Source organism: Mus caroli, unplaced genomic scaffold (assembly GCF_978045245.1).
Source record: "Mus caroli unplaced genomic scaffold, Mus_caroli_1 scaffold_13, whole genome shotgun sequence".
Lineage (NCBI taxonomy): Eukaryota > Metazoa > Chordata > Mammalia > Rodentia > Muridae > Mus > Mus caroli.
This window is the reverse complement of record NW_028227268.1, coordinates 22,654,181-22,678,950: the sequence shown is the minus strand read 5'-3', so window position 1 is coordinate 22,678,950 and position 24,770 is coordinate 22,654,181. Positions and strand designations below refer to the sequence as shown.

At 45.4% G+C, this 24,770-nt stretch overlaps 1 protein-coding gene across 1 annotated transcript; it reads right to left on the bottom strand.

The window, feature by feature from the left end:
- Positions 1–1,386: 1,386 nt before the first annotated feature.
- On the bottom strand, positions 1,387–16,762 carry Krt23 (keratin 23). Its single transcript, XM_021177462.2, has 8 exons — positions 16,189–16,762; positions 10,233–10,315; positions 9,231–9,387; positions 7,553–7,714; positions 7,166–7,288; positions 4,296–4,516; positions 3,462–3,493; positions 1,387–1,718 (listed from the first exon to the last, which is right to left on the bottom strand). The coding sequence occupies exons 1-8, from the start codon at positions 16,582–16,584 to the stop codon at positions 1,624–1,626; spliced, it is 1,269 nt and encodes a 422-aa protein (XP_021033121.1). The 5' UTR covers positions 16,585–16,762; the 3' UTR covers positions 1,387–1,623.
- Positions 16,763–24,770: the final 8,008 nt, after the last annotated feature.

Here is a 24,770-nt window from a genome sequence, read left to right as displayed (position 1 = left end):
CATGGTGGCTCACAACCATCTGTAGCTGCAGTCCTAGGAGAGCTGACACCCTTCTGGCCTTCTTAGGTACTGTGTGCCCATGACACACAAGCACGTGATGATCAAACTGTCATACACATTTAAAAAAAATGAAAAAGACAGTGTGAACACAATTTAAAATTGAGATGCTGCAAAAGTGACAGCTGGGAAAGAACTCAACCACATCCTTGTTTAGTCTAACAACTGCTGGAGGGACGCTGGGATGCAGACCCTCATCCAGAACCATGGAGAGACCCTGGGATGTAGACTCCACCCAGCACCATGGAGGGACCCTGGAATGTAGACTCCACCCAGCACCATGGAGGGACCCTGGGATGTAGACCCCACCCAGCACCATGGAGGGACCCTGGGATGTAGACTCCACCCAGCACCATGGAGGGACCCTGGGATGTAGACTCCACCCAGCACCATGGAGGGACCCTGGGATGTAGACCCTACCCAGCACCATGGAGGGACCCTGGGATGTAGACCCCACCCAGCACCATGGAGGGACCCTGGGATGTAGACCCCACCCAGCACCATGGAGGGACCCTGGGATGTAGACCCCACCCAGCACCGTGGAGGGACCCTGGGACACAAACCCTCATCATGCACCATGGAGGGACAATGAGACACAGGTCTCTGTCCAGCAGCACTTGTCTGGGAAGCAGCCAGTAAACACCCTCACCTCTCTGGGTATCTAGTTATTTGTTTGTAAAATGGGCATGTGCCTATCCAATGTTTGCCTCTTAAGCTGCCAATGTCCCATCATTCCACGCTCCCATAGTCTGATGACATATTCACAGACACATGTCATTCTTGCTCTTTTTCCCCAGTAGAGCCCCTCTGAAACAGTCATACAACAATGGCTTAGTCCCCTAGAACCTGAGACAACAGCCTGTTCTCGAGGGGACAGAGGTCATCATCCCAGTAGGTTAGCCACCAGCCATAGATCGCCATAGGTCCTTGGCTCCTGGCATTGGCAATTTGGGTCTTAGTGTTCCTGTTTAATGAAATCCATCCCTAATCTCCTTTCTTAATTTGAATTTATATCTGGTGCTCAGCTACTTTCCCACATATATTTGGCCACCCTAGAGACGTTTCCTTTCTCTATGAATCCCCCTCTTTTCTGCTAGCAGAAAAGGCTCTAGAGAGCCTCAAGAACGATGCCTTATCCCTTGGTGCATAGCTTCAGGGTGAACACATATGGTATTTGAAGATCCCTCTAGATCTTTCACGGACACGCTTCACAAATATCTCAGTAGGAAGACCCCGAGGCCCCGTCTTGCCTGATGACATAGGAGAAGACAGGATGCCACCTGTATGGAGGTCTATTGGCTCCAAACCAAATGCATGTTGATGGGACCCAGACACTGTACCATGAGAGCAGGAGAGTAGAGCTTTAATTTATAAACTTCTTCTTTCACTCAAAAATTCCAACAATATATTAAGAGCATCATGGGAAGTCCTGTGAGACCATTATAGAGAAAAGTTTCTGAATCTGAAAACTCCAAGGATATCCGTCGAGACTCACCCATTAGCGTGGAGGCAAAGACTTTCCATAGGGGGAGTGTGGTTTTTACAACAGGCAGAAACTCCTTGGCTTCATATATGCTTTTGGATCTCATTCACTTGAGAAAGAATGATTCTTCCATTGACGCTCTCTTGAGTGATGGCCTTGATCGTTGAAGCTTCAGATCCTGAGGGCAAGACCATCGGAGAGGTCACTGCTGGGCTTCCCACACCATTGACACCAAGCAAACATTCAAGTCCCTGCTTCCAGACCCTGTAAGTTTCCTGTGTCTTGTAACCAAGCTATATGATGGGCTCTGCCACAGGGAGGAAAGGCCTGACCTTGGAGGAAATCCCTACTTCCTCCAGAAAGCAGAGACCTCTGAACAATGCTATTTTCTGGAGATCCAGAAACTGGTACAGAAGTTGATCTTTGGCCACCAGCTCTTGAGGAGTGCTTTCCACTCACAAGGACTCTGTGGGTTTTCACTACAGACTGTGTGTTTATGGAGTACTACAGGCCATCCAGGACATCTTGTTTTAAGTTCTAGAAACATGGCAAGGGTGGGTGAGAGGCTAGGGATGTTCACAGTCCTCAACGACACCATCCCTGATTTGAGTAAGTGCTTTGCTGGCACATCAATAAACTGGTTCTAGGTCACAGGGAAGAATGGAAATCATTAATAAATGTACAAGGGGAATTGTAAAATTCAAGGCTCTTGTCAGCATATGGTAGCTTGTACATCAAGTATGGGGTTTCACGCCCCTGAATGTAGCTAAGAAGAGGTCTTGTGGCCTCTGTCCAATCTTTCAGAAACAAGGCAGTTATAGCAGCTGCTCTGAAATGGTCAGTTCACCTCGGGTTCTCTGAATCACTAATGCCTTAAAATAATTTTATTAAAACATCTAAGGAGAAAGTAATGCATGGTCCATGCTGATCTGTACTAAACTTTTCTGTCATATGTCCATGGTAATCTTAGACAATGTGGTTCCCAGGTCACAGATGTGAGACTATCGAGTTGGACAAAGTAAAACCTTTGGTTGTTTCTTTCTTGTTCTTGTCCCTTTCCTCCAACAAGGAAATGCTTGCTCTGTCTTGAGCCTACTGTTAGGCAGCTTGCCTGTTCAAGAGAAGGATACATTGTATCACAGTCCCAACCTCACCTGGCCTCAGAACACATCTTTCCTGATTCCATACTCAAATCTCATGTGCACCCCTACTGCTCAACGTAGCCAGGCTTGGGAACTGATTCGATGTAATGTCTTAGGGTGTCTACTTAACAGACTTCATTATTTAAGAGCAAGAGAGAATTCTAACAATCACCACTTCAATCTATGTCTTTATAAAGAATTTGCATATACAAGCTGAGTCTCTCTTATTCAAACTTCCAAAGTCCCAAATGCTCCAACTTCTCAAGCTTTTGGGGCAGTGTCATGATGCTGTGGGGGACATTATACATGGCAAGACTTGACTCCATTAAAATATTATGTATATTTATACACGTATGTAAATGTGTATGTGTATGTATATGTAATGTGTATACATATATCAATGTGGTCTGCCTATAGGCCCCATGTATGTACATAACTAAATTTCATGTTTAGTGTTGGGTTCCATCCTCAAAATGCCTCATCATGTCCATGAAAATATGTAAGAAATAAAAATCCCCTCTCCAAACCCCTTACTCATTTGTTCCTAAGCTCTTTAAATAAGAAATATTTAGTGTTCTTCTGCTAAAATAACCAGGGCCCACTTTGCTCTGAGGTACCTAAACTGAATTGTAAGATTCTGGCTGTCCAGGAGGGAAATAAAAACTGAGCTGAGGACATTGGGGAGCTGCGTATGAATTATGACTAATATGGAGTGGGCAGACAGGCCGATTAACTGAAGCAATAGTGTGAGAGGCACCACGAAACAGATTCCCTTTTACCTTTCAGCCTTGACTCAGATCCATCCATCATCCTAAGAAGGCAAAAAGGAAAAAAAAAAGTCAAGTTATCAACCATCAGCCTTTCCCTAGGGCCTTCCTTTGTACGCTTGCTACTTTTCAGCTCTTGAGGGAGGCTAATTGAACCTGACAGATTCAAGATCATGAGGTTGTGGGGGCAACTGGATCCCAAAAAGAGGGCCACCTTCCAGAAGCCCTGATGTCAGGAGAATTCTCCCAACTCTCCAGGTCTTCCTGTTTCTCTCTCCGGCTTCCTGCAGCCACCAATATCCTTATCTGGAGTTTGCGTCTCAAGTCTGGGTTTTCTGAGCTCCTTAGACTGGGTGTAGTTTGTTCCAACCACATTTTATTCATGTAGTTTGAAAAAAACCTTCTGACGCTCCCTGTTTTTGGACCAGAGGACACACATGGACTTTGTGATGGCTAGCTATGGTCTTAGGAATGGTCAGAAATATCAGTTTGATAATCTTGACTCTCTTAGTGAATCTTTCTCTGCTGTTAGTCTACAAACCTTTTCCCTGCCTTTGGTTTTTATTTTTGAACTCAGCTTGAGTGCACTCTACTGGAGAAACACAACAGCCATACCTGTTCTTCCTTCCCCCATCTCTGCTTTGAACCATTACTAACGGCTCTGAGAGCAAACCTTCACATCCAGGGAGAACCACCCTTTCAGCTCAGACTTCATGAAAAGCCTGATACAGGAATCTTCCAGAGAAAATTAGTCTTTCTCTCTAGAGCCACCGTGGCTGAGACCCTGGGGACACATCCATGCACAGGAGCGTCAAGTCCAGCACGTTCCAGCTGCTCCAGCCTCACCCTTCAGTGTCTCCCTCCAGGAGCCGGCGGTAGGTGGCGATTTCCTTCTCCAGGTGGGTTTTGATGCCCAGCAGCACCTTGTGTTCGTTGTTCTGACGCTCCAGGTCTTGGCGGAGCTGAATCAGCTCTTCCTCGTAGTGGGAGATGATCTGCTGCATGTCCTGGAGACGGCAGGAGTACCGAGCCTGGGTCTCTGTCAGCATGTTTTCTAAAGCGGATTTCTGAAAGACGGAATGATAGCCCATTCACTAGTCTACTAGGGGTGTCGGCAGCAGGGCTTGCGCCGTGTTAACTTACTCTGACCTCTCCGCAAGGCATTGTGGGTGATGCTGGGGAGAGACAGGCTGACTTACGGGGTTGGGACTTGGGGTCAGTGCTGGGTCTTCTGATGCCATGTTTGGCAAGAAGCCATTGTGTCAGGGAGCTCTTGACAACGCCACTGCATCCCCTAACCTTGATGGTTTACACACTGGGGATCAGACAGGAGCTGCCTGGCTTTGAACTATTCCTAATGTTTCTATTTGATCTCAGGAGGGAGAGGGGCTGCATCCTCAGAGAGTGGTCTGATGGAGTGATGTCATGTGCAATAGAGAATGCGTGGTTTTGCGTGATCACACTTGAATGCAAGATGAGCAGTGAGTAACTTTTTAAGGATAAACATGTTCACAAGCATTATCACACCATCACAACAGACATTCCCATATGCTTAAAAATAACTTAGACGTTGATCTTAAACCAGGTGTCCAGTCATTTGGTAAATCTAGTCTAGGTTGTAAGTGATAGTCTCTGATATCCAATAGCGACAGGCTGCTATTTTTTGAGGAAAATTCCGAAACTTTAAAACAAAGCATCTCAGGTAGGGTTGACATCAAGGGTTGATATCCCTCACTCTGTCTGGACTCACCACCTGCTTTTCTGTGGAACTTTAATTTTAAGGAGATAAGCCATAATCATATTAGCTACCCACCCTTGAATGGCTGCTTCATTTTCAATGGGCTCTCATTAACACTGTCCAGCTATCAAACCATATTCCTCTGATTGCAGCACCCTCTCATTCTCCCAGAGGTCTGTTTCCTTCTTTCCCTTTTTTTTTCTCACCCCTCATCTTCACATTCCCCCTCTCAGCCCTTAGCCTCACTGAGGAATGAAAGCCATCTGGAGGGAACACCAACAGTCGCTCAGCCTTGTTTCCAATCATGGACTTGATCTATGTCCAGGTACCCAACACCTCCGATGACACGAGCCGTCTGCTGCCATTGCCTCCACCGCCCCCTGCCTCCACCGTCCTTTCTTCTAGATGATCCTACCTTGATTTTCTGCCTTAAATCTATACTCACAGCCAACATCCAGCGTCTCTGCTTCCCTGCACAGACAGTAGACTTCCTCAAGGAGCTGGCTACAATGGTTGTTCCAAATCCTCACTCCAAGGTAGCCTACAGAACCCCACGCTGTCTGGATCCATTGTGACCTGACCCATTATCCCCCTCTCCTCCCTATGCCCTCTCTGCCCTTCTCTCCTCTCCCGTTCTCCCCTTTCTTTATCTTTGCTGCAAGAACACACTTGTGCCTCCTGGCTTTTACATTTGCCGACCCCTCCCCACTCCTCTCCAACCTGTAGCCACATAAAGCACCCCCTCATCTCTCTCAGACCGTTCCTCAGCTGTCTGGTGCTCGAGGTGTTTAAGGTGGCAGCTCTTCCTTCTGCCATGTCTCCCCGTCTCCCGTGCAGTCTTCCCCGCCTGACATACATATATTTAGATGGTTGACAGAACTGTGGTTTACATCCTCAGTGTTCATCACTAAATTCTCAGTGCTGTGCATAGTGCCAGAGGGGGAACACAGACATCAGAGCCATATTGACCCCAGGACTATTGTGAAGTAGAACAGTTGAAATACACTGGACCCTGCAGAGCGTCACACCTCGATCATGACTGCCACCTTGACAACGCATATTCTTATGGGAGACAGGGTCCTCACCTCACAGCTTTGGATAGTGTTGAATTAACGATCTTTCTTCTGCAACCTCCCAAGCACTGGGGTTATGGACACGCATCCCCGTGCCTGGCTGACAGTGCACATTTTAATGTCTGACCTCACTATCATTAATTCACAAAACAAGGTTATTCACCATATGGTTTTTGCCAAACAAATGAACTAATTAAGCATATTCAAAATGCAGGGTAAAGAATCTACTCTCAGGAGTTATGTTGGTGGTGATCAGAAGGTTCAGTAGATATGAATAAAATGATAGGTTGCATGGCATGAGTTTTGGATACAGCACTCACACAAGCTGTCTTTCCAAACCACAATGAAAATAGAAATGGCATAACCTCAAGAACATATGCAGGGTGGTGTGTGACAGGTCACACACATAGTGAACAGAGGAGTACATTGGAGTCAGCACAGCTAAATTGGCTACCTATCATGCTTGAATTTCTTTTTATTGGAGTTTGGGGAACATACTGGTTATAAGTGGGGTGAGAGGACTGATAGACAATATCTATGAGGAAGGGAGCTGTCTAGCATCCTCCACCCCTGAAATCACATGACCCCACCACCAGCAGCTCACAAACTGTGTGACCTTTGCTAAATCTGTTAACTGCCTGGAGCTTTGGTTTCCTTTTTGTCAGAATGAGGTCAAGACCTCCCAGGAAAGTGCAATTTGACTACCAACAGCACTGGATATAAAGAGCTACTCAGCCAAAGTCTAGCTAGGCCTTTGCACATATTTCTTCTCGTTCTCAGCATAAACATTTTGAATGGAACGTAGACAATGAGAGAAGTCCAAAGGGGCCCGGGGAGCTGAGGCCAGGGGACAAGGTCAAGGAAGGCCTGGTGAAGGAGACTGTACAGGATCCAGCTCAACTCACCCTGCTGTGCTGGGCCTGCAGGTCAATCTCTAGGGCCTGGAATGTTCTCCTCAGCTCATGGATATCACTTTGGTTGCCCTGTACAGGCGCTGGACTGGCCACCTCCTGGGCCATGGCGGCTGACTGTGGAGCAAGCATATGCGAGACAATCAGTATTGTGACGTGTGGGGATAGAAGAATCGGGCTGTGGTGTGGTGGTGCACGCCTTTAATCCCAGCACTCGGGAGGCAGAGGCAGGCGGATTTCTGAGTTCGAGGCCAGCCTGGTCTACAAAGTGAGTGCCAGGACAGCCAGGGCTACACAGAGAAACCCTGTCTCGAAAAACCAAAAAAAAAAAAAAAAAAAAAAAAAAAGAAGAATCGGGCTGTCTGGTCACTTTTCTTTTACCTGCTCTCTGAACCAGGTGTCCAACTCTTGATGTTTCTTCTTTATTATTAACTCGTATTCCTGCCTCATATCTTCCAAGACCTTAATCAGATCTTCCCCTGGAGTCGTGTCCACCTTCACACTGACCTTGAAGTCATTCGGCAAGTGATTCTCCTCCATTTCCTGTTTAGTAACAGAGAAAGAAAATGAATTGGCCCATGACAATCAGAAGGCTGGATTGTTGTGTTAATTGGCATTGGTAAATGGTTCTATTTTTGTGGTGCCACTCTCACTGGCATGACAATTTTGTAGTTATTACAGATGGACTAGACATCATGTGCATTTTCTCCAAAACTTTATAAAATACAGACCAACATAGCACATGTACCATGGTTTGGGTATAAAATGTCTTCCCCAAAGGACCATGCGCTGTGTGGACTTGGTTCTCAGCCATTAGCGTTTTCTTGGTTGGTTCAGAAAGCTTTAGGAGATATGGGACTTTTCTGGTGAGCCCCTGTGTTTGGGTCCTTGGAGAGATCTTATCCCTGCCTCCTTCCTGTCTGTCTATCTCTTGAAGCCATGGAATGAAGAAGCTATTTTTCCCTATGCTTCTGATGCTGTGACACACTGCCCAAGTACGTGGGTCAAGTAGCCATGAATGGTGCCCCTGAAACTCTCAGCCCAAATGAATTTCCCCTCCCTAAAGATTGTTTCTGTCACAGTCACAACAATGAGACACAGCACACTCAGGGAACATGTAATAAGAACTTGTGGGAGAGGGGCTATTCATTTCATGAAGAACAGAGAGAAGCAAGACAGGGAGATAGACCGAGAAGAAAGAGGGAGATAGAGAAAGGGAAGAGGGAGAAGGAGAGAGGGAGAGTGAAAGTGAAAGGGGATGGGGAAAAGAGGGAGGAGAAGGGGAAGAGGGAAAGAGAGGGAAGGGTCAGATGAGGGGAGGGAGAATGAGAGAGAGAGAGAGAGAGAGAGAGAGAGAGGTTTTCACAGAACACAGAACTCTCCAGTCTAGCAATGCCAGCTGCCCAGTGAGCCCCAGGCATCCCGTCTCTGCTTCCTCTACACCAGGGGTTTCATGAGTGTGCTGGGGGTTTGAATTAATGTCTTTAGCTTCTGCAGCAAACACTTCATTGACTAAGTCTTCTTCCCAATCCCAGTTATGATCTTTCTACACGTGGTGTACATGCATGTGTGTATGTATCTTTCCTTGTGTGCTTGCATGCACATGTGTGTTCACGCGTATAGTGCCTTATTGCTCTCTACTTCGTTATTTTATTGAGGCAGGGTCCCTAGCTGAGCCTGGAGCTCACTGACTTGATTGTTCTTGGCTAGCCAGCTTGCCCTGAGGGTCTGTTCTCTGCCTCCCAAGTGCTGGACTACCCACACTTCCTTAGGGTGTCTTGATTCTTACAGTATTCTACTAACAAGTCTAGGTAACCAGTGTGTGATAACAGGTTATTAATTACTCTTATTTTGCCAATCACTGGTAATTATGATTGTACTTGGAGGTTTTGTTTAACATCTAAGAAGACAATCTTTAAATTGGAAACAAATGGATGTTTCTGTGGTTCCTTATGAGGAGCCTGGCATTCAGGTGGTGGTCCCTCCTGTTGCTATGGGGTCACACTGGACTGAGAAGTCAGAAGCAGAGAGGGTTCCCAGGAGCCCAGGGCAGCCTCACCTGCTCATGGCGTTTCTTCATGAGGATCAGCTCTTTCCTCATCCCCTCCACCTCCTGTTCCAGGTCTGTTGTGACAATGGTCAGATCATCCAAGGTCTTTCGGAGGCCCTCAACTTCAATTTCCAAGTCTTTCTTTAACGAGTGTTCGTTTTCAAACCTTTGGTGAGAGAGGGGAAGAGCAACTTGTTGTTGGAAGATGGAGGGCATGGCCAGGGTCCACTTGGGTTTAGAGGGGATGCTCTTATTTTTGAGCGACTGACTGATACATACAGGACATTTTTTAGCACATCGATACATTGATACAGGATGTATCAGATGTATATGTATATATAGATACACACAGATATAGCACATTGTTTCATGCTATGCTTGTCTGTGGTGGTGACTCAGTGCCAACTTTTAATTGAGTAGAGAATAGAATACACACAGCCCGGTATCCGTCACCTAGCTTTATGACCCATGAATATCTTTTATGTGTGTTTCAACTATATACATTGATGGAAAAAATGTTTCTTTTCCTTTGTGGTTGTTGGTTATTTATTTATTTTTGAGATAAGATGCATCCCAGGCTGCTCTTGAACTCAATAAACACCCCAGGTGACTCTTAACCTCACAGTCCTACTGCCTCTTCCTCTCAAAAGCTGAGATTACAAGTATACACCAATACACATTGCTCATTGCTGAAAATGTTCAAAGCCAATTCTAGACATTATGACATTTCAACTCTAAATACCACAAAGTACATTTTTTTTTTAAGGAAAAAATTTTTTTCTAAGTAAGTATGACAAAATTACCGTACCTGAAGTGGAAAGTTCTTAATAGCACCCAAATCTTGGTTTGTATTCAAATCTTCACATGCGATCACGTGCACATGTACCTGGGTTACTTAAATTGCACATGACTTTTGTCCCGCCCTTTAATTATAATCCAGCAAGATTTTGGCAGCAGGTCTATGGCAGGCTGAGCTTTGCCTCTGCGGAACTCTGTGAGGAAGGGACTTACTTCAGGTTGAAGTCATCCACTGCCATCCTGGCGTTGTCAATGAGCACGACAATGTGGGCATTGGCCATCTTACCGTCCACTATCTGTAAAATATGTTCACGGAATTATTCCAGTTGGACAGATCCAGCCATGACAGCTGTATGTCTGCATCCAGGTTTCTTCCACCAGTGACGTTCAGGACAGACAAACTATTCTCCTTTTACAAAAAGGTTGTGTGTGTGTGTCTGCATACATGACTTTAGCGCACCATATATGTTCAGGAGCCACTGGAAATCAGACGGACACCTGAAGTGGGTGCCGGGAACCAAACCCAGGTCCTTGGAGAAAGCAGTAAGTGCTCTTAATTACTGAGCCATCTCTCCAGCCCCTTAGACAGCTTCCTCTGTGTGCAGCATAATGATGGGACTCAAATCATATGTGCTAGGTGGAAAACACGGTAAGGCCATGTCTGCAGTTGATTTTACAGTCTTTTAAAATAATATAACTTTCTCTCCCTCTTTTCTTCATTACTATCGATATTACTATTATTATTTAAGCCACTAAGTCCAATTAGTGTTGTCTATACATGCACTGGGAAGCAGCCAACTAACTACCAGTTGCCATTCCTCCTCCAAAAGAAAAATAACTCCCCCTCTTCCTGTGGTCACCAAGAGTCAGTAGCTTCTCAGCTAAGGGTAGGGCCTCACAAGCCCCTGGCCAGTCCATCCTGGAAGTTTTATCTGGCTTGGTTTCATGCAGGTCCTGTGAAGGCATCTTAGCTGCTGGCTGTGCGTTCATGTGCGGGCGCATTCCTGTGTGTGCGTTCGCGTGTGCAGTAGCCATGCCACATTCTGAAGACAGCAGCATCTCACAGTGCTCCTCCACATCCCCTGGCTCTTACATTCTTTCTGCCGACTCTGCCCCAATGCCTTGGAGAGCAGGGCAGGTTGATATAGATGAGCCATGTTGAGCTGGGCACGCATAGTCGCTTATTGTTAGCAATTTGAACAGTTGTGAGTCTCTGCTAACTCGTACCCACTACAGTAAGAACCTTCTCTTACCAAGGCTGAGAACAGCACAGATTTATGTAGCAGGCAGGGATTGATGTGGCCACCATAAGAGTAAAGGAGGGTAAGAGAGGACGGTGCCTATGGCAATGCCTTCTAATTGTCTGGTAATGAGACTTTTCTTTTTCAAAGATAGTGGTATGTGTGTGTGTGAGTGTATGCGTGCTCATGTTCATGCATGTTCCCATGCATGTACTTCAGAAGGATGGAGGAGGACCTCAGGAGGAGGATCTCAAGTGTCCTGCTCTATCACTTGCCCCTTCACTCCTTTGAGACAGGGTCTCTTACTGAAGCTGGAGTTAGGATGGTGGCCAGCAGATCCCAGCAACCCTCCTGTCTCCCCACTAGTGCTGGGGTGACAGGTGTGCATGCTTATTCCTGGCTTTTGACATGAATATGGATATTCTAACTCAGGTCCTCATTGCTCTCATCCACTGAGCCATCTCCCCAGAGTCTCAGTCTTTTCGTGCTGTAACTACAAGGTAAGATTTCCTAAAGTACGGTTATTATCTTAGGCACATGTAATTCTTGCTAGCGACACATTCACATTTCCATTGTGAGAGCTAATTTGAAGAATACTTCATATAGTCTTCATATAAAGAAATTATTATTGTTATCATTATTATTGCTATTATTATTACTATTATTACTTTGCCCACAGAGACTAGAACCACACACATATCCTTCAGGAAGATGCATTTGTAATATATTTGTGATGAGACTCCCTTGACCACAGCTATGAAAACACAAACTCAGTGAATTCTTTACCATCAAATGGTGCTGTTTAAGAAGTTTCTACAGTATTAAAACCTTCAGCCAAAGATTCACTAGATATTTACATAGGTTTTATGTACATTAAAAAGACTCATTGGAGGTGTTTGAGCAATTGGCTGGGTTTACAGGGCATTGGGATCAGAGCAAGGACTTACATTTGATGTATACCACGATCTTTGGAGAAACAGAGTGAATTTCTCATTATCTAAAGATAAAGTAATGGTTCCGTTTGGAGCATTGCTACAGGGTGCAGCTGTTGTGTTTCTCTGGCCTGGCTTCCTTCCTGATCAGGCCACATGGTTGGGCAGTCACTCCGCCCTTGTGCTCCGGTCCCAACATTTGTTCAATAAGGGTTTTGTATTAGAAACAGGTGACCTCAGAGGTCCCCGCTTTTAAGCTTTTGCAGTGCAGCTGGAGAGGCAGAACCTTTGGCATTCCCACTGTATTTGTACAGGTAAGTCCTTTATTTAGAGAGTTTTTTTTTTCCTTAGTGTAAAGCTCTTCCTTAATACAAAGGTGGCTTTTAAAATTCTAGTCCTATTTAAAGCTTCACCAATGCCTTGGAATTTGGTCCTGTGAATGAACAATAGCAGTTTTCACAAGTAGGGGGGACGCTGGGTCTAGACCTCAAAGATCAGCCCTGGGGTCGTCCACTAGCTGGGTGAGGACGTCAGAGACTCATTTTCCTCATCTACCACAATAATAATGGTTACCGACCACTGGCACAGACCAATTGTAAGAGTCAGAAGATAGTAACGAGATAATGTAGCAAGCCTGCTTGGCCTGCTACAGGCACTGTGAAAGGTTCATTGGACTTTGTCCTGACAGTGTAAACTGCAGGTATTTCCTTGCTTCTTGTCCACAGCATTGCTTTATGGCATTTTTTATTTAAACCAGCCTTCTCCCTTCCAGGCTTCTTGGCCATGGTATTATTTGCTCATGCAAAATAAAAGTAGCTCCGCCCCCAAAGCCTGGGACTCTGTGGTAAGCCTTTCTTTCTTGTGCACTGCGTGACTGTATTCATCCATGCTGCTAGGCTGGCTGACAGCCCCCTCGTGGAGCAGCCTTGCAGTGTAAACACCAGAAACAGAGAAGTCAACATACCCTGGGACCTTATTTGGCTTTTCCATGTTAAAGTGGTCAAGTAGTCACTTACCCCTTGAGAAGCCCAAACCAGGTTTGTAATTCCCACCCTCTCTCTCCATCATCACTCTTATGGTCCACAAGTGTGAGACCTTGGAGTGTACTTGGCATCTAGCATATGTAGGTCTGGGGATGAAGGTCAGTTTGCAGAGTGCTTGCCTAGCATGGGTTCAATTCCCAGCACTGCATAAGTGGAACATGATGGCACGTTCTATCAATTCCAGGGCAGGAGAGGCAAAGGTAGGAAGATCCAAAGTTCAAGGCCATCCTTGGGATTATAGTGAGCTCGATGCCAGTCTTGGCTACATGAGACTAACTTTCTCTGAACTATCTACATATGTATGTGTATATATGCATTTACATCTTTATGTTTATGTGCCTGAGTGTTGTGTGTGTGCAGCATGTGTACACGGAAGGCTGCAAAGGACAGAGAGGCCATTGGACCACCAGGAACTGGAGTTATAGGTAGTTTTGGGTCACCTTTAGGGTCTGGGAACTGAACTTAGGTCCTCTCCAAGAGCAGTAACCACGGAACCAGCTCTCCTGCAGCCACAGCTCACACTTAAAACTTCTTCTCACTCTTTGGTTTGGCTTAATGTAATATTGTGGTGCAGTCACTGTTTCTGAGACATCCTTCACGGTCATAAAAGGATGCGGATGGATTGAGAAACAAGAGATGAGGCGTATATTTTAAACCCTATGTTGTAATAATCACCTAGATTCTCCCCAAGGCCCTGAGTTCATTCTATGAAAATCTGGTTGGTGCATTAGCGGAGTCTCATTGCCCCAGGGTATGTAATCTCCCACTCAGGAGACAATTTGACCATGCTTCCAAATGTCAAATACCAAGAATCATCAGGGAATTTTAGAAACGATATTCCTATTGGCTGTGTCCAATTTCTGTGTTTCAAAAGGTTTAGATTAATTTCTGAACTACGTTTCTCACAGACTTCTTTGAGTAGCATTTAACATTGCAAAATGAGGATAAAATGTCTATTTATTCAGAGTCCTTCATCAGAACAGGGGAGAGACCAGCCCCAGGTGACCGAGGAATCCCTTAGGATCTGGCAGAATGACAGGAATGACAGGAACCTCAACCTCCAAGAGTGACACTCTTTCAAACCAGAGAAGATGAAACATCCAAAGTACAAGTCGAGAAAAACATGAACTTTGACCTACTTGGCCTGAGAATCCAGAGGTCTGGCCCTGTTCAGAGTGGGCTGGCTGTCTTTACTCATAGTTGAACCCACTCCTTATCTCCATCCCCGCCCCCAGTTCCATTCTAAAGAATTTAGAAAAGCAGGTATAAGAAGTATCCAGTTTAAGTCCCCTGGTCTGGAAGTTGGGGATAAAACTATTTGCCTCCCAGGTCTGTGAGAATTGAACGTTGTGAACTATGTGTGGCATGGGCTGTTCTGTCAACCCGCTGCAAGATCCATGGGGCTAAGACATGCATTTCATCTTTGTAGGAGGCTATTGAGTTGGTATCACGCTCGGGTGGAGGTTGGATCATTTGAAACAGACCTGAGGGGAAGTCCCACCCTGCCCTTGGCTGCTGGCTTGGAGGTTATAGCACAGTTTTGAACTTTAGTTTCCTAACCGAGTTGCAAGAATTACATCAGATAACATAGATGAGTCCAGTTGTGGCAGAAAGCCCTTCGCACAGATTTAACGCCCCCCACACCGCACGGCATACAGGAAATGCTCAATAATTGTTCCCTCCCCTTTCTTTCCTCTCCCTACTTCTCTCTCTGGTTGGGCTGCCTGCTGTTGGAGCAGGTGTAATCTGGTATTTCTTTTGGGAGTCATGCTCCCAGCTCTCCATCTGTAGACATCATCTTTCCCCTCCATTCTAAAACCAAAGCAACTTCATGAAACGAAAAAAACAGCGTGAGGATGTTGAGTCACCTTGTTTTCTTCACAGAGACGACCGCGCACTCTGTAGTTAAGGCAATTACGCACTTGGTTATTAGGCCGATTATTCAATAATTAGGGGTCATTACAAGGACAGATTTATGTTATCTTGATTGGTCCTTCCTACATTCAAGCAAAGATGGCTGAGCATTGTGAAATCATATGGTATTAATATTGGAAGCCTGCGATGGCCTTTCCGGGGGTGCGGGGGTTAAATCATGCTCCTTCATACAAAGGGAAGGGTTATAGCTTTATAAGAACACAACTGTGAGATGACTGTTCCCCCTCTGTTTGTATCCAGGCATCCCAGAAAGTAGAAGCTGAGCATCTTAGGTATTTGATTGGGAAGCATGGTATTCTTTTGGAAGTCCATCTCTCCAGTTTTTAAATGCCCAATTTTACTATTCTCCCCACCGCTCCCAGCAATATGCCTTTATCAGAAGTGTGAGCCACTTTATCTCTTAGCAGTTCCGAGAAAAATATCCAGGGGTGTCATCACGCTCTATCTGCTGCTGGAGAGACAGCTTTTTCCGCACGACCTACACAGTAGGGTAACTCAGCCTTTTGTTGATAGAGAGTCACACTGTCGCCAGGCCTCTGAGGTGGAGCAGAACTGATCTGATTTGGAAGCAAATTGTCTCCTGGGCCTTGTGTACTGAGGGTGCACCCTGCATAGCAGCCTTATCATTTCTGTGATGTCGTTGGATCTTATGTGATACTTGCATGGTGACAGGCTGTCTGACACTCCTAAGGCTCACATATTTGGTCCCCCCCCCATGTTTTAAAGTGTGTAGAAAACCAGGCAGTTTTGCTGTTTAAAAGATAGTGTATAGTAAATCTGAAATGTTTGCTGTCTGGTTTCTACATCATTTGCAGAGAGGAAATTATTTTTATAAACAGACTTCCCCGAGTCCATCCATACTTAAGCTATAGCAGTAAGATTTAAGTGAGCAGTACTTGAGCTGAGTTCTTTTTGCTGTTTGCCCTGGGAACTGTCATGTACACAGTCTGGTTCCCCCCCCTCTATCCTCTCTGGGTATCGCAGTACTATAGCTACAGGGTCTCTCTCAGTGTCTTACCTGCTCCTGCAGGCGGCTGATGTTTTCCTCATACTGGGAATAATCCTTTCTGTGGCTGGGTTCTCTCTCCTGATGCCACCTTAGTATACGGGTTTCCAGCTTCGAGTTAGCCTCCTCTAGAGCCCGCACCTTCTCCAGATATGTGGCCAGGCGGTCGTTGAGATTCTGCATGGTGGCCTTGCCATTGCCACCTAGCAGGGGACTGCTTCTTCCAGACCCCCATGATCCTCCAGGAGGTAGGCAGCCTGGTGTGGTGAAGGAAAGGGAGATGCGGACACCCCCTGCGCCTCCATGGACACTCGGTGCCCGGTGACAGCTCCCCTGCCGCCCCCGGGTGCTTCCGAGGCTGTGGACAGAGGCCGAGTAGGTCTGGTTAAAGCTGTGGCTGGAGTTCATGGTCCCATCTGTGTATGGAGCAGGGCTATCTCAGCTCTCTGACGCTCACAGGACTGAACTGCCTCAGATTGCTTGGGATGGTTTTATGCCCTTTGCTGTGGGAGTTTCCTTCTCTGACAACTGTACCGACAAGATCCTATCATTGTGCAATGTGTGTTTCCTCTTGGTCAATCCTGAGGTGCCCCTGGGCCAACACACTCTGCTGTTGTTGTTTAGAACCACGTGAATATGCCAGTTACCACCTCCCTCCCAGTGGTAACCTGGAGGCGTGGCCCAGGCCATCAGGTGGGTAGCAGGTCTCAGATGTCTTTCTAATCTCGCAGTGGAAAATTTCCAATGTACATTCGCCCAAAAAAGGTCAGATTAAAGTCCACAGTAAGACTGGTGTGGTATAGCTTTTCTTTTAAAAAACCAACCATTAATATCTCTCTCACACACAGTGCTCCAGATAAACCCTCTTACACCAGGATAAGAAAGACTTACCAAGGTTAGAACCAGAACAAACCAGAATCTCAAGTCCTGGAAGAAATCTGCTCCCGTGCGGAAGGAAACAGAGAGGGCTCTGAATATCTGATTCCTTTGTGTCTGCTGCCGTTTGATGGAAAGTAATTTCAAAGGAATCACTCTTCAGAACAAACCCTCAATTACAGTCGTAATTAATTAATGAATGACTGGCCTTCCGCTTCCAGGATGCCTTTGATCCCAGCACACCTCAAAACCAAACAAGCCAGCCTGTGCCTGGGATGTCCCTGGGCTTCAGGGAGGAAAAGATGGCTTTGCTATTTGACCAGTAGCCCTGGGCAGTCTCTGTTTTTTTGGTGGAGTCCCCGGACCATTGACCTGTATGCGATCTACAGCAGGGGCTATGAAAACAGGAAGCCCGTCGTGGTGGTCTGACATGTGTGAAGCATCTTAACTCTCTGCCAAGGCAGAGGTTGGGAGTGAATAATGATGTAGTTTGGGGCAAGATCTCTGTGCTGGTTACTGGTGACTCCATTTAAAGATGATGTAGAAATAAGCTGTCAGGGTCTATGGAGATAGTTCAGGGGGTCAGGGTCCTTGCTGGGCCAGCTGGAGGACCAGGGATCAACTCCCCAGAGTCTATGTGTGGTGTTGCTATTACACCTTTCCGTTGTTGGTGTGAGTGCAGAGACAGGAGGATCTCTGGGGCTTGGAGCCTACCAGTGTAACTCCTGGTTTCAGGAGAGACTCTGTCTCAGTGGAATAAGGTAGAAGGTGACAGAGGAGGACACCCAGTGTCCTTTGCTGCTTTCTGGTGTGCTCATCCGCCCGACACCCCCATGCTCAGAAACACGAGGCACACATACATACGAAACAAAAAATAAAATGTCAGTTATCAGAAGAGACTTTGGTGTCACTCTTCAATGCCACCAACTGCACAGATCAGGGAAAACGAGGCCTGTATGGGATGTGGGGAGGATGAACTGAGTTAGGGAAGCCACATAGCACTGAGTCACAAAGTCACAAAGAGGTCCTGTACAGGACCATAATGGTACTTCTTCCATAATGGTAATGGGCCTTCTCTGCCTCCTAGACATTGTTTAATCCTTATAACAACTATTTGTTAGTGTGTGTGTGTGTGTGTGTGTGTGTGTGTGTGTGTAGGGGGCTACTGAGAATGGAGCCTATAACCAGGGGTAGGCAAACACTGCCCAGTTATAATACGCTTTGCAGATAAAGGACCAGGGGTTCACAGAGGTGAGTGATTCGAGGCTATTTGCATGTGTAGTGTATTTGAGTACAAGACTTTGTCTCTTCCTTGCAAAGATAGGTTCAAAGGTTGTTTCCTGAATTCTCTGGAATGAATTTGGTGCCCTGCCAGGAAGGCATGACCTCATCTAGATCCAAGGTCTTCCTACAGAATGGGCCACTTGGTATCTCTGCTCTGCTGCAGAAGCCAGAACCACCACAGGGTCCAGGTGTTTCTGTGCTTAGTGAGGTTCATTCTTACTCTTTCCATACTTGAGGCAGAGTCTCACGTAGCTGGGGCTGACCTTCAACTTGCTGTGTAGCTGCGGAGGGCCTTGAACTTATGATTCTCCTGTTTCTGCCTCTTGAGTGTTATAGGCACATGTCTGATGTTTTTTATGTAGTTCTGGGAGTAAAGTCTCAGAGCGTTTTACACAGTAGGCAAGACCTCTACCAGCCAAGCCTGGTCAGACCATCTCACTACTGATCACACCACACTGTACATTGTTACACATCCCTGAGACTGCAGCCTTTTGGGATGCAGGGTTGAGTCTTCCACCTTCTAAGTACCACTGCTTGGTCAGATCACTGGAATACCGAAAGGTTTTCATGAATGGTGTTGTTTCATAAACTCAGTATTGATGTTTTCTAGAGTTAGAATTTTAACTCGGGCCCTTCCATACCATTTTCTCCTAGCTCTGTGAGGTGAATAAGCTCAACTAGGAAAAGCCAATCCAATTATTGCCCATTCCGAATATAAATAAAACCATTGAAACACACCAGACCTGCTCTTTCTGCCCCTGCATCAAAAACTGATCAAAGAATGACCACCAAACTGCTGCAAAGCTATAGTTGTGACTACAGAAAGTTCAGTGGTTCTTAGAAGGGGAGCTTGGGACTGCTTATGCCCCCAATGAGAAAAGAAGAAAAAGGGGTAGTGCTTTGCTTCACTATCTCTCCCAAAATTCACACTGGAATTTAATTTGTACTGTAAAGTATGCAGAAGTGGCACCAAGTGAGACTTTTAGTGGCTCTGCCTTCACAGATGGATGAATCTGTGTATCAATGGGTTGGTTGGTTAGTAGGTTATCCAGAGATTGAATCTCTTATAAACTGCAGTCTGGCTCCATCTCTGGTTCCCCTCACCACATGATAACCTGTCCTTCAGCAGGACTCTCCAGAGAGTCCCCACAGGCAAGACAACCCTCACCAAATGTGACATGACACCTCAGGCTTGAACTCCATGGGCTCTCGAATGGTAAGAAATGAACCTCTAAGCTATTCTGTTATACTAATAGAGAAAAGACCAAGAGAGATGGAGAGAGGCAGTTAAAGTAGTGGAAGTGTTGTCCTTTGAATCTGAAATGTCCCTCAAAGGCTCAAGTTTTGAATATTCCTAACTGGTATGGCTGTTCTGGAAGGCTTGGCGACCTTTAGGTAGTGGGAATAGCTGGTGGGAAGAGGCTATGGTGAGAAGGCACTGGACGGTCTTTCCTCACAGTAAACCTCCCGGACTTTAGCCTTGATCTCTCCACTTCTTGATCTACCACGTATGCATCTCTGCCGTACGTTCTCAATGCCATGAATTTCATTACACTTTTCCTACCCCGGTGGAACTGAGACTGTGTGGAACCATGAGCCGACATGGTTTTTTTCTTCCTTACATTGCTTTTGTGAGGTCCTTGGTCACATGGATATTGAAATCCCTGACTCAGCGAGTGAGTAAACTACAGACTGATAAGCAGGAAGTCATGTTCTGATGTACACACAAAGCTCTTCGTCACTGGCTTTTGACTCAGGCTTGTGGTAGTCTCTGGGTTCCGTTGACATAGACCCAGCCTCTGCAAGGAGGAAAAGACAATCCTGCCTCCAATGAGTACAAGGTCCAGGCTGCACCCCTAAATTCTTTCACAAGGATCTGAATGGAACTGATCCACCCACAGTCACGTCACGGGTGTCTGAGGAGCTGTGGCTTAAGTAGCCCGTATAGTTGACTCCTGTCTCATTTTACGTCAGTATGTGTGGGGTTTGATTTATAAGAATTAACCATGAACAAAATGTTGTTTGGTTTGGTTTTGTCTTTTTGTATTGTGTAGCTGGAACAGGGTGGGGAGACTTGATGGTGTAATTTGAGAGGCCTGGTGAGAAGCAATGTCTTGTAGTCTACCATAGAGCAAATTTCCTTGTACCGTCTATGGAGAACCTATTGGATTTTTAAAAGAAATGATGTGTTTGGCTTTGGGTGCACAAAAAATGATATGTGTGCACCACAAAAATTCAGTTAGCATGTGAAAGTACAAGACAGGATTAGAAATATTCTGATTTCACTCCACAGAGGAAACCCATGGTACAGCCCAATCAACTACTTTCAGACACTCTCTAGGTCATTTTGAAAGACAGCGATGACTAGAATAATTTTGGAAAGATGACACAACATTTTAAAAACTAATTTTAAATAGTTCCTCCTGAATATCCTCCTGCTTTTCCATCAGGTGTCCAAGATTTTGTCATTTTGTTCAGGGGACAAACCTGCACCTGTAATATGGTCTCAAGATTTTCCATGTAGTTCCAGCTGTCCGTGACTGTCATCACCCCTCTGAGTGACATTAGCTAATCTTATTTCCATACTTGTTTCATCTGATGGGTTGATATTGTCATGAGAAGGAACCAAGTGTTTCATTGGAGAGGCTGGGTGCTGAGGGGTTGGAGGTTGCATGTGAGTATCTCAGAAGCCAGCAGGAAGCAGCCATAACCCAGAGCACCGTTTGTGCCTTTGAAAGACCACCATCCCACCGAGGAAGCTCTTCAGGGCACCCTTCTCCTTTTAGTGGCTGAATGGCTACAATGACCACCAAACATATTTTTGCTAAGTATGGCATTTCTATACAGATGACAGACCTTTGGGCAAAATCCCTATGCCATTATCCAGGGGTTGGAAGGGCTAAAACATATACAGAAGTAAAACTTAGTAACCATGGTGATGGTGACACCACATTGGAAACCGGGCTCGCTTTGAACGATGGCCAAATGAAACTGATTTCCTCCTGTTTGTCTAGATCAAGGAGACAAGAGGAAGGAGTGAGGCATTTAGCATGGTATCTCAGACTCGGGCTGGTAGAGTTGGCTCGGAGTTGCTTCCAAATAGTTTAGGTATATATAGTGATGGGTGAACAAGGAAGAAACCAGACCAAACCAAAACCCATGGATGAGCAAAACTGATTTAAGATCACAGAAGGAAGTTTGATGAAAGCACAAAGTATGAAAATAACCAAGGTGGAAACCTTTTTAAAATTTGATTTTATGTGTGCGTGTGTGTGATATATATATATGCATGTGTGTATGTATGTTTGCATGTTTGTGCATATGAAGACCAGAGGTTGACCTCAGGTATCTTTCTTGATCACTTTCCACCTTATATTGAGGCAGAGTCCTCAGTTAACTAAAGATCCCTGATTGGTCTAGTCTACCTAGACAGTTGGCCTTAGAGATCTCTTGTCTTTGCCTCCCCGGTGCTGGGATAACAGACAGGCTTGTCATACACTTTTGTCATTTACATGGGTGCTGGGCATTGAACTTAGGTCTCCATGTAAGGACTTTATCCACTGAACCCTCTCTCCAACCCCTTTACTGCATCTTCAAAATCAAGAAATAGTTTGATATTTATTTATAGGACATTGATATTCATAGATTACAGAGGTGGACAGGGCCTTACAAATAAGCACCAGCAAATAGCATTTTGAATTTTATGAGAATAAATAAGAAATGGGAAGAGGCAGAGATACCAGAATTGAGGAAGAGAACATAAATCATTACACAGTGGGATCATATACATGGATTCCAGATCAGCAAGCATTAAGGCCCACATATGTGTTCTAGGCAATGTAGACTCATGAATACATGACTGAAAGGCATGTTTGCTGCACATGCCACATGGCAAACCGTGGCCTAGTTATCTCACCACTTAACTGTTGAAGTGCTTAAGGGCCAAGGCACTGCCTGACTCAGCTTTAATTCCCCAGCATTTCAACATGTGACAGGAATGATTGCTGAAGCTGGGATGGAGAAGGCTCCCAAGCAGAAGTTGGAATAAGTGGAGAAGCCTTTGCAAGACAAAATGAGCAGGAAAGGAAGCTGGTTATAGGCAAGGGAGGTTAAAAGTGTACACACTCTCTGATGGCCTAGTGAGAGACTGAGACCCAGCTGGGAAGGGGTAGGAAGTTCTGTCCAGAAAGAAGAGCTGGAAACACAATCCTGCCTAACCTCCCCAAATTTTGAATTAGAGGAGGTTTTAAACACGCGATCATCTGACCAATGTAGTTCTCGTAAGCTGGCGAATAGATGGTTTTAGCAGGTTTAGGTTTCACGTCTCTGGTGAGAATACCTCACAGAGAGTGCTGGGCACTTCCTGCTGTCTGCAGGGGGACAACACACCTATGCCACTTTCATGTGATCACTAACTACTTCAGTTCCTGTTCATTTATTTGGGGGATAAAAAAAATCCCAAGAGAAAAAAATTAATTTAGCTCTTTAGTGTTAAGCTGAGATTTAAAAAAAAAAAAACAACTCAGAGTTCAGCAGATTGATTATAAAAAGCTAGTAAAAATCTTGAAAAGTGTATGTAATTTTTTTCCCATTTTCTTCGCACCACCCTTTCCCATGGAGATTGAGTGTTCACTGACTTTTTTTCCCCTCTTTATTTATTTGAAACAAGGTCTCACTGTGTAACCCAGGCTGTCCTTGATCTCAGAAGTCCTCTTTCCTCAGACTCCCAGGGTCTGGGATCCCATCATGGGCAGGAAAAGATGCAGTGGAGAGTTTAGTGTCCACTGATGTAAAGCTTTTAGAGTTTTCTCCCGAAGCTCTTTAGTTGCCAACTCAATACCGAGGCTGTTAGGAACTCCATGTTTTATAGGAATACACTACTGGATGACTCGTCCACAGTTCATGCCCTCATTTTACAGCCAAATGAACCCTAACAAAAGGAGAGGAAGGACCTCTGGCGAGACAAGTTCACGGACGGGTGAGGGTGCTAGCTTTTAAATCACAACTAGATTCCTCCTTCCCACACATTTTTTCCTTCTCGTTTTGTGTTCTCCAGCGATCTGGCCTGCCACATAAAGGTCTCGGGTCCTGGGTGCTCAGCACTTTATCATTTATGATTCCAGTTTTCATGAAGACACAGCAATTTAGTGTCATCACCCCCACAAAAAGCCATCCTTTCTTGGTTGTCGAAGCCTTGTCACCTCATGAAGGCTCTGTCACCATCATCTGGGCCACATGTCTGTCATTCCATACATGGGTCCATGCCAAGGAGGAGTGGTCTGGCCTATCAGATGATACTAAGAATCACATGTTGTTCCTTTGTCCTTTTGGTCCACAAAAGAAGGCTTAGGCCACCCTTCTTCTCGGATGACACCAAACCTTTCTGAGACGCTAGGCAAAGGTCTCAGCTGTGTGAGTTCTTTGAGAGGAGTGCTGAGATGCTGTGATGTAAGCCTGGCTTTAGAGATATCAAGTCCTTTTGCGCTACTTTGACTTAGTGCCAGGCCTATTGAGGTGATTTTGTTCAGTGCAGGTGACGTAAAAACAATGGAAGTCCACCAGTGGGTGGGGTGTGCTCTCGCAAGACCGAAGTGATTTCACTCTTCTCTTTTCTCTTCATTAGCACCTTAATCCAGCAAGTACGGCAGCTAATCACCCAAATCTCTTCTAGAAAGGCGGCTGCCATTAATAATCCTTGAGCTTCAACACGTATTGGGTGTTACTTTCTTTTTCTATTGCCACATAAGGAGGCATTCTGAGCATCCACCGTGTTGGTTGGCTGAGGCATTACCTCATGCGATAGGCCTAAAATCTTGCTTTCATAGGTTTTTACCTTTAGCCCAGAAGTTCTTGTTGTGACAAGGCCAGTGGGAGCTGGGGAGAGTTTCTGCTTGTCTCCACATACCAGAATCCATCCCTAGTTGATAGTCTGGGGACTTGAAATGCAGTCATTTATTTGATTGACTCCACAAAACTTCACCACTTCTTCTCCGTCTCCTTCTCCTCCTTCTCCTCCATCTTCTTCTTCCTTTTCTGCTCCCTCTTCCTCCCATTCTGCTTCTTTCTTAAAATTTATTTATGTGTATGGGTATTTTGCCTGCATGCCGCTTCTTCCTCTTCCTCTTCTTCTCCTCTTCCTTCCATCCTTACATTTTTATTTATTATTTTTCATATGTATGGGTATTTTTCCTACATCTATGTCTGTGTATTTTGCGAATGCAGTGTCTCCAGAAGCCAGAAACAGGAGTTGGATTCCCTGGGACTGGAGTTACAGCTGGCTTGCTAGCCACCCAAGCTTCTTATCTTAAAAAAAAAGGATTCATTTACTCATTCATTCATTCATCCATTCATTCATCACCTATTCACTCATTCCACAAATGTTAACTGAATATCTGTGCTGAGTTACTAGAGCAGAGAGAACAGAGTGAGATGAA